Source organism: Hyperoodon ampullatus (assembly GCF_949752795.1).
Source record: "Hyperoodon ampullatus genome assembly, chromosome: 17".
NCBI classification, from domain to species: domain Eukaryota; kingdom Metazoa; phylum Chordata; class Mammalia; order Artiodactyla; family Ziphiidae; genus Hyperoodon; species Hyperoodon ampullatus.
The window spans coordinates 11,981,788-11,997,705 of NC_136930.1; the positions used below are offsets into that span (position 1 = coordinate 11,981,788).

The 15,918-nt window shown below is 35.9% G+C and overlaps 1 protein-coding gene across 1 annotated transcript in view; it reads left to right on the forward strand.

The window, feature by feature from the left end:
- Positions 1-14,754, forward strand: part of MCMDC2 (minichromosome maintenance domain containing 2) — a gene marked incomplete at both ends in the record, with an annotated part of 44,799 nt that extends 30,045 nt beyond the window's left edge. Inside the window, 5 exons of the mRNA XM_079722333.1 lie at positions 828-994; positions 1,512-1,691; positions 4,731-4,873; positions 8,753-8,862; positions 14,588-14,754. Of these exons, the coding sequence (XP_079578459.1) occupies positions 828-994; positions 1,512-1,691; positions 4,731-4,873; positions 8,753-8,862; positions 14,588-14,754 (767 nt within the window). The remainder of the gene's footprint in view (positions 1-827; positions 995-1,511; positions 1,692-4,730; positions 4,874-8,752; positions 8,863-14,587) is intronic.
- Positions 14,755-15,918: the final 1,164 nt, after the last annotated feature.

Consider the following 15,918-nt stretch of genomic DNA (forward strand, 5'->3'; position numbering starts at 1 on the left):
CCAAAAGAAAAATAAACATGTATACAAAAAACTCTTATCGTGAATGGAGAGAAGACTAATTTGAGAAATATTTGAGAGATAGCATCCTAGGAATAGAATTGAATCCATATATTGAATGCTTATAAGGGATAAGGGGAGGATAGAAAGGAGAATGGGATATTTCTGCATTTTTTGTTTGGGTTTTAAGTGGATCAGTGGTGATTCTCCTAATTGTAAGTAATGCACAAGAGCCATTTGAGGAGGAGAAATGATGAATTTGGTTTCTCCTATGTTGAATTTGAGATATATTTTCTCCCAGTCACTCCTACTTAGATGGCCCACTTTCTATTATTTTTTTTGGCACATAAAAGAACATTGTTGGGGACTTCCCTGGCAGTCCAGTAGTTAAGACTCCACGCTCCCAATGCAGGGGGCGTGGGTTCGATCCCTGGGAGGGGAACTAAGGTCCCACATGCCGCATGACGCAGCCGAAAAAAAAAAAAGAACATTGTTTAATTTCAGCCTCCCTTGTAAGCCTGTACTACCTGCCCTATATGACCAGTCTCCTTACCCCCTGCCTATTCCTCCCAATTCACAATTCTAGCTACATGCTTTGGACTGATGATACTCATCGTCAGGGGACACATAAACATTCAAATATTTTTCTTGCCTTCTTTTTTATGGCAGATCCTCTAATTTAGCCATATCTTGCAAAACAATCAAATTTACTTGTGTCTTTACTATCCAAAATTTAGACTGTAAAATTCTGTATAATAATATTTATTAATTTATAGACATATAGACCAAAGTGAACTTAAATAACAAATGGGTAATGTCTTTTGACTTAGCTGTGGAAAGTAGAAGCATCACAGTATACATCTCGGGAAAGAAGTTTGGGGATGATATGGACCAACAAATGACTTTTCCAGTTCAGTGCAGTTTTTGGTCTTTTGTTGATATGGATTCATCTTCAAGAAGAAATATACAGAAAACCAATACTCTAATTGGTCAGATGGTAAAGTATATGTGTATTTTATTGTTAGAGTGTTGTTCAGGAAATTTAGTCACAGATTTTAATCTTAATGTTTTTATTGTTCTTAATGTTTTATTATTATTTCTGTGCTTAATTTCTATACTTAATTGGGTACTAGAACTAAATAATGACACAGTTGTTTGAAAATTTTCATTTTTTAGTCATGCAAAGCAGGTGTCTGCTCACTAGAAATTATTATTTGAATAGGTAGTGGGAGAGGCTTTAATGAATAATGTGTAAGAAGATACTCAATAAAAAGCATTTTAGAAAAATTTATTATCACAAAGTTCCCATGCTATTTGGGAGTCACTTTAAATAATAATTAATAATAACAAATGATAAAATAATTACTACAATTATATTTTTATAATTTAATTAATATTATAATAATATAATTCTACTAATAATTTAAATAATAATTCTAAATAATAGTTAACTTGAAGTGTTTATGAAAAGGCCAGTGTTTAATATTTGCCTTTTACATTTTTGTTTGATGTAGGATTGCAGTTTGATTCCAGCTAATCTCGTAGAGGCATTTGGATTATTGATTAACTGCAATGAGTCATCTCCTTGCCACCCACTTCTTCCTACTGTGCAACATACTTTAAAGAAAGCCATTGATCCTGAAGGGCTGCTTTATGTAGCTTCTAAACAGTTTACAACTGAAGATTTTGAAAAGGTAAAAGTATGTGCTAATGTTTCTCAATGTAAGTAAAACTCCCTTTGAACATTTAATTTTCCTTATTTAGAATTCTTTTATTCCAATTTGCTTCCAGCTTTTAAGCATTTTAAGGACATTGTATAGAAAAAATTTAGGTTCATAATTAAACTAGAAACTGTAAGGACATAGGGACTTCCCTGGCCATCCAGTGGGTAAGACTCCATGCTCCCAGTGCAGGGGGCCCGGGTTCGACCCCTGGTCGGGGAATTAGATCCCACATGCATGCTGCAACTAAGACCCAGTGCAGCCAAAATAAATAAATAAATAAATAAAATATTTTTAAAAAAACTTTAAGGACATAGATATTAAAACATTGAGTTTATTCTTTGAACCACTGAGCAAATCACCATAGCTTAAAGCATTTCCATGAAAAGATTCAAAATAGAATATTTCTATAAAACATTATGTTGAGAGGCTTTATAAGTATATAGCTTTCTACATTTTACAGACTATTCAAAGGGAAACTATATATGAATGCCTACAGAGTTCTGACTATAGGGGGATATCTCTCATGACTCATAAACCCATTTATTTTAATGTCCTGACCTGAAAACACGTGTGGTATGTTAAGAGAATCTGAGAGTAGATGATGCAAATTTAGTAATGCCTCTCATAGCTATTAAAGGTAGTCAGGTATTTACAAGTGAAGCCCTTTTAATATTAACTATTCAGAAATCTGTCCACAGTAGAGTTAAAGTACCTGTGTAGGATAGCTAAAAGGCATGGAATGTTGGGAAGTGGGAATCCATGGGTCATTAAATTTTTTGTTCATACCTGCCTTCCTTGTAGCCCAAATTGCATGGATAAAAGGTTGAAAGGTGAGGTGGATTTAAAAATGAAATATAGGGGGCTTCCCTGGTGGCGCAGTGGTTGAGAGTCCGCTTGCTGATGCAGGGGACACGGGTTCATGCCCCAATCCGGGAAGATCCCATATGCCGCGAAGCGGCTAGACCCGTGAGCCATGGCCGCTAAGCCTGCGCGTCCGGAGCCTGCGCGTCCGGAGCGAGGCCACAACAGTGAGAGGCCCGAGTATCGCAAAAAAAAGAAAAAAAAAAAGAAATATAAGCATAATTTATTCACATAAATTAGAACAGAAAAAGAATAATATTTATGATAAGATAAGGTCTTTTTGTTTGTTTTAGTATAGAAAAAAAAGTAGTCTCTAGGAATTGGGATACTAAATAATATAGACATGCTAATGACCTGGAGAAATTTTTACCCAGTTTTTCCCTGAAAGACAAACAAAAAAAAATCTATGGACTTATTAGTCAGGCATTTACTGAATACTTTGTATATTTGAGCCTCTTTCTGTTCTTTTATATTCTCTAAGAAATGTACATTTTTTTCTTCCTTAAATAGTTTATTATTGAGATATGAAACAATTAAGGGACAACTTAAGTGCTAAGCTGGGTGGTGCTGACTATAAGTATTTCATGAATTCAGAAAGGAAGATATCAAGTAGAATGCAGGAGTTAGGAAGACTTCAGGAGGCAGAGAGATTTTAGTTGGGCCTTAAGAAAAGGTAAGATTTAGATGACAGGAAGGATGGGCATTCAAAAAATAAAAATAGGAGCAAAGACATAAAAGTAGAGATGAGTATAAATGGAAAACTGTGAGAAAACCTGACTGACTGGAGCAAAAATTGTATTATGAAGTCATCAAAGTAGGTAGTTCTTGCAGAAGTTGACAACTGGAGGCTAATGCTAACTCCCAGTGCTGCACTCTCAGTAGCAGGGACAACGGGTCCTTTACTGAAAGGGGATATAGGTGGCATATCACTGTGCCCCCATAGCATAAAACCTAGAGAGAACTACCAATGTTATTAATAGTTTTATTATTATCCAGTTCTGAAGGCCTGGAGGGAATTGTGGAGTATAAGGAGAATAAAGACAGGACATATCCAACCCAGGACATATCCAGATCTTTTTAAAAGGTTATATTTAATATATAGATATTGGGACTTACCTGGTGGTGCAGTGGTTAAGAATCCGCCTGCCAATGAAGGGGACATGGGTTTGAGCCCTGGTCTGGGGAGATCCCACATGCCACAGAGCAACTAAGCCCGTGAACCACAACTACTGAGCCTGTGCTCTAGAGCCCATGAGCCACAACTACTGAGCCCATGTACCACAACTACTGAAGTCCACACGCCTAGAGCCCGTGCTCCGCAACAAGAGAAGCCACGGCAAGGAGAAGCCCGCGCACCGCAATGAAGAGTAGCCCCTGCTCGCTGCAACTAGAGAAAGCCCGTGCGCAGCAACAAAGACCCAACACAGCCAAAACTAAATAAAAATTTATAAAATATAGATATAATAGTTAATAGCAACTTTTTATTATGGGTTATTTTTCCTTTTGGTTCTATGACTTGACAAACCAGAAAACAACACAGATGGTGATAAGTCTGGAAATGATATCATAGAATAAGGACTTAAGGAACTAGGAATCACTCAGAAAGAAAAAAGCACAAACCTCAGAGAAAACAGTGATAATCATTAAGTTGAAGACTTATTCTCTACCCAAAATCTTACTGAATCTCTAAGACCTACCTTCATAGTAGTTAGCACAGTACACTTCTAGTGTTTGGTTGTGTTCTTTAAAAGGAAGCGAAGGAAGGAGGGCATGAAGCTCTAGGGCCAATGAGAGATAGTCTGATGGAAGTAAACTGTCAGAGAATTAAGGCTCTTCAAAGGAAAATGTGATTCTGAGGGAAGCTCTCTCCCACTAAAAGGCTGTAAGTGAGCCTTTGTTCAAGTACATTGCACAGAATATTTCTGTACTAAAAGGGAGGAAGAGATTATTCTGGGTAAACTGTGATATTCTTTATAAGACTATGATTTAAAATGCTCAGTGACTTTGGGATGGCCCCAGATATTTAATCAATTTTGTTGTAAATAAAATATGCAAACTTAAAAAAAAATGACAGTATACTTTGGATTTTTGTAATATAGGTCCTATAATAAAGTTTGAATCTCTTAAATTTTCACACTTTCAATTTAGCTGCTTGCTTTTGCAAAGAATTTGAATGTCGAATTCAGCTTGGAGGCAGAAAGAATGATTCATGGCTATTACCTAGCAAGTCGCAGAATCAGAACAGATTCTATATGTGGATCAAAGCTGTCAGCATCTGCATTAAAATATTTGTAGGTATTCAATTTTAAAACCATTATTGACCTTTAAATGATGTGTTTTATTAACTGTCTCACTCGTTTTTTTTTGTTTGTTTGTTTGATTGCTGGTTGGTTGGTTTATAATATACCTTGTTCCAAAAGAATTTAAGGTGACAATAATTCCTTCTGTTGTAGTATTACATCATTTGAACCTCCAGCAGTTTGTTTTCACTAAATTAATTTTTTTTTTTTTTTTTTTTTTTTTTTTTTTTTTTTTTTTTTTTTTTTGTGGTATGCGGGCCTCTCACTGTTGTGGCCTCTCCCGTTGCGGAGCACAGGCTCCGGATGCGCAGGCTCAGCAGCCATGGCTCACGGGCCCAGCCGCTCCGCGGCATATGGGATCCTCCCAGACCGGGGCACGAACCCGTATCCCCTGCATCGGCAGGCGGACTCTCAACCACTGCGCCACCAGGGAGGCCCCACTAAATTAATTTTTATTGGATACCCTGTATCAGATATGTCTGAGAAAAATGCACTGAATTCAAATGAAAATGACTATTTTTTTTAAATGGGGCTGTTTACATTCTAGATATTTTGTAGTTGAACCTAGAAAAAAAATTAAGTATATTGTTCCTTGTACTCTTATTTTTTTTTTAAGTGTTAACATCTGTAACACTTAAAAATTTTTTTAATTAATTTTAATTTTATTTATTTATTTATTTGGTTGCACCAGGTTTTAGCTGCGGCAGGCAGGCTCCTTAGTTGCAGCTCGTGGGCTCCTTAGTTGTGGCATGCATATGGGACCTAGTTCCCTCACCAGGGATCAAACCGGGGTCCCCTGCATAGAGAGCTCGGAGTCTTAACCACTGCACCACAAGGGAAGTCCCCTGTTCCTTGTGTTTCTAAATACTTTAGTACACTCATGTATTATTATTCCTTGAAAGGTTTTTTTAAACTAATTTTTATTGTAAAAGTAAAGTACAGATGTACTGAAAGAAAAGTCTAAAATAATGAGTAAAGTGCCCTGCTAACCCTACCTATTACTATTCCACTCCCTAGAGATAATCACTGGCAAGAGTTTTTGTGTATCCTTCCAGATCTTATTCATTCAGATACTAGCATATACAAATATGTAATTTAACTGTGATGTATATCAAATACATATTTTATTTGACTATGTTATATATTTTAAATGAATATGTTATTTAAATATATTATATAAAAATATTTTTATAATATATAAATTGGTATATACCTATATGGATATTTTCTTTTTCCCCAAATGGAATCATGCAGGTATACATATCATGATGTCATACTATCAGCGCATAAAGAATTACCTCATTCTGTTTTAATAGCTGCATTACAGTTTTACTATGTTGTGATATGGCTGTACCATAATTTAAACAGTCCCCTGTTGATAGACCATTACTTCATTTAATATAGATTAACGTATAATCTCAACTAAATTATGAAGTAGGACCAGGAGTAAAATAATCCATTAAATAAATAAATAAATATCTTTTTATGACTGCAATACAAAATAAGACAAGTGAAGGACTGATAGGATATGACAAGTATAGGACTATAAGAGATAAATGTGTTCAGTTAATTTCTCCAACTGTATGTTTATCTTCATAGAGCTAAAAAATTGCTAAAGATAGGGCAAGGAAGAAATTAACTGTGATGTTTTAAAATGGTAAACAGAATTGTATAATGCTTTCCATTTTCTGAAGTAATATTTTAAATATTCAATACTCAAAGCTTAAAAGGTTTGAAAGTCCTATCTTCTCATAATGCTTTTTCTCTGTAGTAAAAATATATTCTTTATTTAAACTCACATAGCCTCAGTTTACATTTGACTCTACTGATCCAAGAATAAAGCAGAGTTAATTTTAATATGACAACTCTACTTTTTCCTATTTTAGAAATAAACATTAGAGATGGAGATGGGTTTTATGAAATAGCAAAGTAAATGAAGCACTACTCAGAAGAGTCATAAACCTTGACTTTTTCTCCTCCTTCTATAGACAGGTACCTAATAACACCAGCCTTGCTTTTCTAGAGAAGTGCAGCTGAACAATGCTCTTTTCTTTCCTTGAAAGGCTGTATTCATATTCTGTCCTGGTCAACAATTTTAGAAGAAGCTTGGGTGAGGACATCAGGAACATGATAATCAAATTTGTAAATAAACAACTCTGGAGAGATCTTCACAGGCTCAAATTATGATTTTAGTCTAGCAAGAAGAAGATTAATAGGACAAATGTAATGTCTTTTTTTTTTTTTAATTTTGGCTGTGCTGTGTGTTTATTGCAGCGTGCAGGCTTCTCTAGTTGCGGCTCACAGGCTCTGGAGCATGTGGGCTCAGTAGTTGAGGCATGCAGGCTTAGTTGTGGGACCTTAGTTCCCCGACCAGGAATTGAACCCGGACCCCCTGCATTGGGAGCGTGGAGTCTTAACCACTGGACCACCAGGGAAGTCCCTGTAATGTCTTTAATTAGGTCCCAACCTCCCTGGTATAAGTGTGAATACATTGGAAAGGGGTGCTCTGGCTTAATATGAAGAAGATTTGAGATTTCATTATTTTTACATATAATATGAGTAAGCAAGGTAATATGGCTGTAAATAATACTGTGATTTGGGGTTGTAGTAAGAGAACATAGTATCAAGAGTGAGAAAATGCTAATTCTGCCCCACCTCTACCCTGCTGATCAAATCACACCTGTAGCACTGTACTGAAAAGGAATATTAACCAAATCTGGTCACAAGGAGAATAGCCAAGATGACAAGGGGCTTGAAAATTATGTCACATGACATATTAAAAGAACTAGGAGGAACTTTCCTGGCGGTCCAGTGGTTATGACTCTGCGCTTCCAAAGCAGGGGGCACGGGTTCCGTCCCTGGTTGGGGGAACCAAGATCCCATATGCCGCATGGTGCATCCCCCGCACCAAAAAAAAAAAAGAACTAGGAATATTTATTTTGGATAAAATAAAGCATGGAGCAACTAGAAAAGCTGTCTTTGAATGTTTGAAGAGCTGTCACATTTAAGAAGTATTAGACTTGTTTTGTAATCCCAGAAGACAAAACAGGGACCAGTTGGTATACATTGCAGTGAAACCAATTTCAGCTTACATTTATATAATCTTTGTGGGTGAGTCTCCAAATTTTCAAATACCTTATTTGAAATAACAATAACCCTATTAATTATTATTATCCCCATTTTATAGCAGAGCTTCAAAAAATCTCGGAAGTTAAATGATTCATACAAACTCACACAGCTAGTAAATTCTAGAGACATAACCCAGGTTTTCTGATTCCCACATCCAGCAATCATTCAAGTACATTAAAGCTAGCTTAAAAATAAAAAATAAAGGAATGGATTGCCTCATGTTTCCTAGTGAATCCTAGGTGAAGTTCAAAAGGGACCGAATAATAAGTAGCCTGGGATGTTGTAGAGAAAATCCAGTTACATGATGGGATTTGAAATTTGCTCTCTAAAATCTCTTCCAACACTGAAATTTCAAGATTCTATGAGGACTTCAAATGGATTAAGAACTAGGAGAAAACACGAAGGATGTGTCTATAAGAGATATTTAGTTAGGTTAATTTTTCCAACTGTGTATTTAACTGAACAGAACTTGGGGAGGGCAGGGTGTAGAATAATAAAGAAAAGCCAGGATAGAAACCAATTCTTTGATAATAAGTCAGGATAGTTCCTTGTTCTGCGACAGTCTATTCAACTTGGTAGGAAAAAATGCTTTGAAAAGAAACTAAAATTTTTAAAAAATAAGAATATGCTGATATTTAAGGCGTGGCTTATGCTCACACATATCTTGGTTTGTTCCTGCCAAAATATGTATTATCTTTATAATATCAACATATTTTGATTGGCATCAGTTTTCTTTTTTAGAGTTTCCCTATCTGAAGCCCATGCTCGACTGAACCTAAGGAATAAAGTGCTTAAAGAAGATGTACTTATTGCAGCCTTATTATTTGAAACATCTCTAACATTGAAATATGGTAATCTATTAAGTTATTAGTGATCACTACAAATAATTATATTTAAACTTGAAGATTCTTAATCTGGTAAATTAAGATGTTATATATATTTTAAACAATATTTTAAAGAATAATAAATTTCTACCACGTAAGTCCTGTCTGAATTTAAACATTTAGTAATCATTTACAGGTAGTATCATTATCTGATATCAAGTTCCTAATTGTGCATGATTGTTTCTATGCTTGAACTTTTCCATTGCTTAGAGAATTCTGAAAAAAAGTATGACACATGAAATGATTTAAAATTTATCTTCCTTTTAAAATAGCATGCAACATTTAATTGTCAAGCAATCCCCCAGAGTGGAGTTAGACACATAGCCAAAGAAAATGTGATCATCTCACATCACCACCTTCTCTGAATTGCTAGTTATAATACTGTGACTATAGCATTTAATTATTTGAAATCAAAGGAGCTTATCATGATTTTGCTAATACAAACATAAAGGGGCTCTTAAAGGTAAGAGTAAAGAGAATTATCCTCACAAAGTTCTTTTTGAATTATATGAGACATTAATTTCGATGAGATATACCATCGTTCAAACCAAACTTTGGTTCTGCTAACCTAAAACAATAAAACAGCCAGTTATTTTATCAGCAAAACAGTTTTATTCAGGAACAGGAAAGAATTGCAATTCAGGACATTGTAACTATGGTAAATCACATGCAGGTCTGGTAAAGCAAAGAAGAAACTCTTCTATAGAGGAGAAGTGGAGTTGGGAGGGTTGTTATAACAGAAAGTCCATTGGAGGACACTGGGAGTTCCAAGTATAGTGGCTTTTCATTGGCTGCGTTGTGACAGTCTCTGTTTAGTGGCGCTGTTGCCGGGCAAGGAGAAAATCTTTCTTCCACCTGCTGGTGGTAGTAAAGTAGTGTGCAAAAACCAATAGTTATGCAAAAACCAATAGTTACTTCCTGCTGGAGATGCAGGGTATGTCTCTTCCTGTTGAGATATGTATTGATGTTGAGAGGTACATGCATGAGAGCTCCCCCTTCTGGCCTCCCGACTCTATTTTAGTGAGATTTTTACTTTATTAATTTTCAGTTCCAACCCTGGGAGTGAAAGGATGTATTAACACTGACTTTCCTGTGTGTATATGTTTAGTGTTTAAATTTGCTTCAAATTCAATTTATATTGTAATAACTTTTCACAGAGATCCATTAGAACATTAGAACGTTGTTCTATAATTATCTAAATCAAGAATTCTTAACCTAGGATCCATGGATACTGAGAGAGTCCTAGGGGCTTGTGAATCCGTAAATTATATGTAAATTTGTATATGCATGTGCTTTCTACCTTTTTGCTTAGGGAGAGGAATCATAAGTTTTTTTTAAATTTAATTTTATTTTTTTATACAGCAGGTTCTTATTAGTTATCCATTTGATACATATTAGTGTGTACATGTCACTCTCAATCTCCCAGTTCATCCCACCACCACCACCCCTGCCACTTTCCCCCAATCATAAGTTTTTTGAAGTATGTCTTAGAGTTTCATAACCCCCAGAAAAGGTTAATCATCATCCTGAATTAGTTTTACCTACCAAAAGAGAAAATTGCTTGTTCCCAACCAATATTAAATAAGAAGGATATGTATTTTTGTTTTTAACTTGCTTTATCTTTACCTTCTTATTCTATATTTTAAAATATACTTGATAAAATCTAAGACATTTTACATACCATGAAGAAAAAATGCTGCCAATTTTACTGACATGCTATCACCATCAAAATTGTTAAGATACAACTAGATTTCAGTAAGAAGACAAAAATGTGTGTCTTTGAACTTAGAAACTGTGGTATTATAATATTAAGGACTCTTGTGACTGAATATGGCTATTTTCACTTGATAACTTTTGTCAGGACTTTCTTGAAGCATATAAGAAAGCTTTTGTTGAGGGAAATAAAACTATATGAAGTTTTTTTTCCTTTAGTTACTTTTTGTTTTCATAATAAGTTGCAGTTAGGTATATCCTTTTTCAAGTCTTAGCAAAACAATGTTAAGAGCTCCTTAAATTTTACTTTAAACATAGCAGGAAAATAATCCCTACTCAGGGACGTTTTTCTTGGACGCAAAAACCAATAGTTACGTTTATGAACTAGATTAAGGAGTTGGGCAGTGGGGAGAGGGAAGAATTAAGGAAAGCTCCCAGGTTTCTGCCTTGAGCAACTGAGTGGATCATGGTGCCATTTACCAAGACTAGGAAGAAAGAGAAAAAGGTTTGGGCTGGGGTGGGGATCAAATTATAGATATAAGTTTGAGACATCCTACAGAGATATCAATAGACAGATATAATAATCTGGAGTTTAGAAGAGAGTTCTAACCTAGAAATATAATTTAGGGATCATCAGCACAGACATGGTACTCAAAGCCATGGAATGGATGAAATCACAGAGAGAGACTATACAGAGAACCCCAGGACTGCCTTTGAAGAATTCCAATATTTAGAAATGGAGTTGAGGAGGAGGAACTAACAAATGAGACCGAGAAGCAGTTGTATTATAGAAGCCAAGAAAGAGAGTGTTTCAAGGAGTGTAGTGGTCAACATGTGTTGCGAGTTTGAATAAGATTAGATTTGGCCATCTAGAGGTTGTAGGTGGTCGTGATTAGAGCTATTTCAATGGAGTGGGGATTCAGGTGGGGTAGGAAGTGAAGATATGGAGACAGCCGACATAGACAACTTTGAGATGTTTGACTATGAAGATGAGGAAAGAAATAGGGTATTAGCTGGAGAAGGATGTGTGGTCCAGGAGGGGATTTTTTTTTTTTTAAGATAGAAGATAATAGCTCATATGATGTGCAGTAGAAAGTAAACTAATGAGACTACAGAAAGAGGGGAAGATCAAAGGCGTAAAGTCCTTAAAAAGGTGAGAGGGGATGGGATCCAGAGCACATGTGAAGGTAAAGGCCTCTTATAGAAGAGTCACTTCATTTTATAGGAGGGAAAACAATGGATACAGAATCAGGTAGGTCTGTAGATTTGGTCTTTTACTCTCCACAAGGTCAACAAGGTCACCAGCTAAAAATGAAAGGTTTGAGGAGAAAAGAATGGAATGTAATAGTCATTGCGGGGTGGGGGGAGAGAAGAGCAAATGTGTTAGAGAAACTCAACAAGGTTGTCAGGCAGTGCAACTGCCCATCTCAGGTTTCTGTGATTCATTTAAAGTGAAACCAAGCAATGCCAATTATGTGTTTTTCCGCCTAGCAGCCTGAATGCGGGCACACGGTAAATGGTTGCGTTCATGCAGAGTTGAGGTTTTGATAGATGAGTGTGGCAGAGTGTTGCGGGGGGGCAAGGGAGTGGGGGGGACTGGCAAGGGAGGGACTCAAATTGGTTAAAAGGGAAGTGAATTGAAGGAAGCAGATTGGAGGACTCTGAGATAGAAGACCTGGAAGCATAGGAGGTACCATAGAGAAGAGGGACATTTGAACTCATGGTTTTGAAGTAAGTTTCTGGAGATATTAGTTTCCTCTGACTCTGGGAATGTGTGGTGGACGTAGAGGGAAAAGGTCAGGACACTTGGAGATTGGCAGTTAAATGGGTCATTCACATGGAAATCGCTGAATGGCAGGTATTAGGGAACAGAGGAAGATTGTGAGCCAAGTACTGAGAGCCGATTGTTGACTTCACCGTGGAAGGGGAAAGGGTGATAAAGCCCAGGTGGCACTGGGCATCAAAGGAAGAAAGATTTTTAACAAGAGGAAAGAATGGTCTGGAAGCCGCAAAGGTACAGCAATTTAGGCACTGACTCTTTCTTGTGACACTAAGGTATGTGGGGTGTTTGAGAGCCACAAGGAAAGCAGTGTTCTCAAGGGACAGCAAGGTTTCAGGTAAGGTAAAGCAGTACGGGGAGCAGTCACAGAAGTCCGAGGCTACTTGTGTTTACTAATGACAGACAGCTCTAGAAAGGTAGGCACTGTCTGCTTGGCCAGCAGTTGTGCTCCCAGCCAGTTACATTTAGGTACTCATTCAGTGAATCAATGAAATAGAATTTAAGAGCTTAACTTCTGCAATATTAGTTAAAGGTTTTGTTTTGTTTTGTTTTTTCAATTGTGGTAAAATATACATAACATAAAATTTACCTTCTTAACCATTTTTAAGTGTACAGTTTATTGGTGTAAGGGACATTCACACCAACTCCATAACCTTTTCATTTTCCCCAACTGAAACTCCATACCCATTAAACAATAACTCTCTATTCTCCCCTTCCCCCAGCTCCTGGCAAGCACTATTCTACTTTCTATCTGTCTGGACTTGACTTCTCTAGGTACCTCATCTAAGTGGAATCATATGTTTGTCCTATTTTGTCTGGCTGATTTCACATAGTATAATGTCCTTAAGGTTCATCCACGTTGTAGCATGCATTAGAATTTCCTCTCTAAGATTGAAGAATATTCCGTTGTCTGTATATATACCACATTTTGTTAATCTCTTCACCCATAAATGGACAATTAGGTTGCTTCTGCCTTTGGCTATTGTGAATAATGCTGCTAATGAACATGAGTGTGCAAATATCTCTTTGAGACCTTGCTTTCAATTCTTTTGGGTATATACCCAGAAGCCGAATTGCAGGATCTGTAATTCTGTTTAATTTTCTGATGAACTGCCATACTGTTTTCCTTAGGGGTTGCACCATTTTACATTTCCACTAACAGTGCACAAGGGTTCCAATTTCTCCACATCCTTGCCAAGACCTGTTACTTTCTTCTGTTTTATTTTGGTTTTGATAGTAGCCATTCTTACTGGTGTGAAGTGGTATCTCATTGTGGTTTTCATTTGCAGTTTTCTAATGATTACTGATGTTGAGTATCTTTTCATGTACTTATTGGCCATTTGTATATATTCTTTGGTGAAATGTCTGTTCAAGTCCTTTGCCCATTTTTTAATCAGGCTGTTTTCTTGTTAAGTTGTAGACCCCCTATCTGATACATGGCTTGCAAATATTTTCTCCCATTCTGTGAGTTGCCTTTTCACTTTGTTGATTGTAACTTTTGATGCACAAAAGTTTCTAATTTTGATGTGGCCTATTTTGTCTATTTTCTTTCATTGCCTATGCTTTTGGTGTTATATCATAGAAAACATTGCCAAATTCAATGTCATAAAGCATTTCCCCAGTGTGTTTTTCTAAGAGTTTTATAGTCTTAGTTCTTACATGTAGGTCTTTGATTCACTGAACTAATTTTTAGGATGTAAGGTAAGGAACCAACTTCATTCTTTTGCACATGGATATCACTTTCACAGCACCATTTGTTGGAAAGACCATCTTTTCCCCATTGAATGGTCTTGACACCCTTGTCAAAAGTCATTTAAATATATACGCAAGGTTATTTCTATTCCATAGATTTATCTTTTTATTCTCTACCTTCCAATACCTTCTCTCCTTACTTCTTCCACCTCCTCACATCACTATTCAGCTTCAGAACACTAATGGCTATTTCAATGGATGACAAATTTCTATAGTTTCCAAACTTTAAAATTTAAACATCAATGTTTCTTCCATTGACCCTGGTACCAGTTTGTGCATTTACTGAACCTGTTTCCTGGGTCTCAAAATTTTTTTTTTAAATAATAGCTATTGAAATACTCTATGAGATAGATCATAACTTAATTGTAAAACTTTCACTGTTTTGTTGAAAATATGATTTCATATTTAACACTTTTTCTCATTTATACTTTTTCCTTCTTCACTTAGGGGCCGCTGTACTTTGTGTTGCTCCAAATGCAGTATTTCCATTTGAACTGTATAATGAAGAATATTTAGAGCAAAGGGATATCTATCTGACTCAGTGCCAACAACAGCTCCAACAGTTTATTGCCACATATGGACCTGGGACAGCTATCTTTGCTAGCGATGAATAGGCAATCTGAGGAAATTTTTCCTTCATTCCTTTTTAAGCAGTGGAAAAAATTGTGATTTTGAAGTAATGCTTCAGGTAATCTTGTGTGTAGGGGTGCATTAGAATGCTACCTTAAAAAATATAAAATATGATTTCTTCAAATTAATTGCTAATGGAATAAACACTAATACAAATCTCAAAGCCAACAGCAGAAATTTATAATTTAGGATAATCTTATTAAAAAAACTTCTGGTTAGCGCAGTGTGCCAGTGGTCCACAGATTAAAATATAAAGAATGTTGCAAACTAAGCAATGGAAAAAAAATAGTAACTTTTGTGTAGTTCCCTCTATTTGTCACAAGATGGCAATAACACTTTAAATATTTACTTACAAAGTAAAACCATTTTTTTCTTCATTTGTGAACCTGAAACATTGATGAGTAAATAACAGCATTTATATAACCAGAAGCCTTCAGTGTAAGGACTTTTCATGCTAGATATTGACATGTCTATTATGTTGTTTTAGAAGCCCTAATTATGGGATCAGGAAAAGCTCTGGAAATTTTCCATTTTTAAACCAGGTTAAATGAAAAAAAGTAAGTTCCATTGAATCAAGGAGCAGTAATTGGCTCCTTAAACCTAACTAGTTACAAGAAAGGTACCAAAAGGCAAAGAAACCAATTTGCAAACCGTCTTCATTTTTGGAGGGAAGATATCTGCTCTGAAAAGGTAGGAACACCATGCGAAAATATACTTATCTTGTAAAATCCCCAAATCCGTGTTTTTATTTTCCAAAGTTTTAATAAAAAAGACAGTTCTACTCACTAAAAGGAAAATGTCATCATAAAATTGCCACCTTATTAACCAAGACAGTGTCATGCATCAATTCTTTAGAAATAGGTACTTCATGGAGTTTAACCGTGAAGGCAGACAGCTCTCTCACTCTCTAGAGGACTTTAATAAGTCACTTATTACTTTATTTCCTTGCTGTTCATTCAACAGTATTTACTGAATATCCACTAGTGCCAGAGACTATACAGTGTTGTTTTCAGAAGGCAAACCTAGTCTAAAAAAATTTCATATATTACAAGTTAAAGACCTTATTTTGTGGCTTCTTATATACTACATTTCAGTTTTTTGTTCTCTATGGGGTGAAGTCAAAACATGTTTTATAAAACTAGGATCCA